The sequence below is a fragment of the Chenopodium quinoa genome, unplaced genomic scaffold, assembly GCF_001683475.1.
Source record: "Chenopodium quinoa cultivar QQ74 unplaced genomic scaffold, ASM168347v1, whole genome shotgun sequence".
NCBI lineage: Eukaryota > Viridiplantae > Streptophyta > Magnoliopsida > Caryophyllales > Amaranthaceae > Chenopodium > Chenopodium quinoa.
The window spans coordinates 673,561-674,897 of NW_018745485.1; the positions used below are offsets into that span (position 1 = coordinate 673,561).

General features: G+C 36.6%; 1 protein-coding gene across 1 annotated transcript; it reads right to left on the bottom strand.

Annotated features, from left to right (window-relative positions):
- Window positions 1-449: 449 nt before the first annotated feature.
- LOC110715210 lies at window positions 450-997 on the bottom strand. The gene is made up of 2 exons (XM_021893779.1): window positions 857-997; window positions 450-728 (listed from the first exon to the last, which is right to left on the bottom strand). The coding sequence occupies exons 1-2, from the start codon at window positions 995-997 to the stop codon at window positions 450-452; spliced, it is 420 nt and encodes a 139-aa protein (XP_021749471.1).
- Window positions 998-1,337: the final 340 nt, after the last annotated feature.

Here is a 1,337-nt window from a genome sequence, read left to right on the forward strand (position 1 = left end):
ATTCAAATCGATCACTTTCAAGGTATCTAGCCACCTAACGTACCTTGATCTTCGCTTAGCCAACAACAATTCAAAAGAAATATTAAGTAGCTTGATCAAAAACACCCTACAAATAAATATAATCTTAATCAATATAAGGTTAACAAATAATCACAAATAATTAAATTAAACCCTCCCAACTATATGTACATGAACCTCTTAAATTAATTCAACATGAACATTATTAAAATCTGATTTTATATAATTAAAATACTAATAATAATTTTATATTAAACTCTCATAATAATAATAATAATTGAATAAGAGAAAAGGAGAAGAAAAGAATTGGATTTGCGCAGGAAGTAATAGGCAGAACTTTCAGAGCCTAACCTCCTTCGATATAGCTATAACTCTATCCCCCTCTACCCCCCCTTAAAAGGAGTTACGCCCCTGTAAGTCGACCACTAACCTTAGGCAAAAAGTTCTGGGTAACATTTCCTCATATCAGCCTCAGCTTCCCATGCAGCGTCTTCAGTTTTCTGATTTGACCACAATACTTTCACAATGCTCACATCCTTGTTCCTTGTGCTCCTGACCTTAGAGTCAAGAATCTTTACTAGTCTTTCCTCATAAGTCAATTTCTCATCCATCTCAATGGTTTCTGGTTGTAACACAGGTGTCATATCAGGAATATACTTTCGGATTTGGCTCACATGGAACACATTGTGAACCCTTTCAAGCTCGTTAGGCTAATCCAACTTATAAGCCACTTTTCCCACTTTCTGAATGATCTCATAAGGCCCTATGTACTTTGGGCTTAATTTCCCTTTCTTCCCGAATCTCATCACACCTTTCATGGGTGAAATATTCAACAAACTTTCTCTCCTACTTCATATTCCTCTTCCCTCCTTTTCAAATCAGCATAACTTTTTTGTCGATCTTGGGCTGCTTTAATCTTTTCTTCGATCAACTTGACCTTCTTCACCATATCCTTAATCATTTCTAGTCCAAGTACCATAGTTTCACTTATTTCATTCCAACATATTGGACTTCTACACTTTCGACCATACAAAGCTTCAAACGGTGCCATCCCAATGCTTGCATGGTAACTGTTGTTATAAGAGAACTCTATCAAATCCAAGTGGTCTTCCCAAGACCCTTAATACTCCATCACACAAACTCTTAACATGTTCTCTAACGTCTAAATCGTTCTTCTGTCTTACCATCTACCGCAGGATGAAATGTTGTGCTCATTAACAACTTAGTTCCCATCGCCTTTTGCAAACTTTGCCAAAAGTTAGACAAAAACCTTTAATCTCTATCCGAAATGATATCCGTGGGTACCCCATGGTACTTCA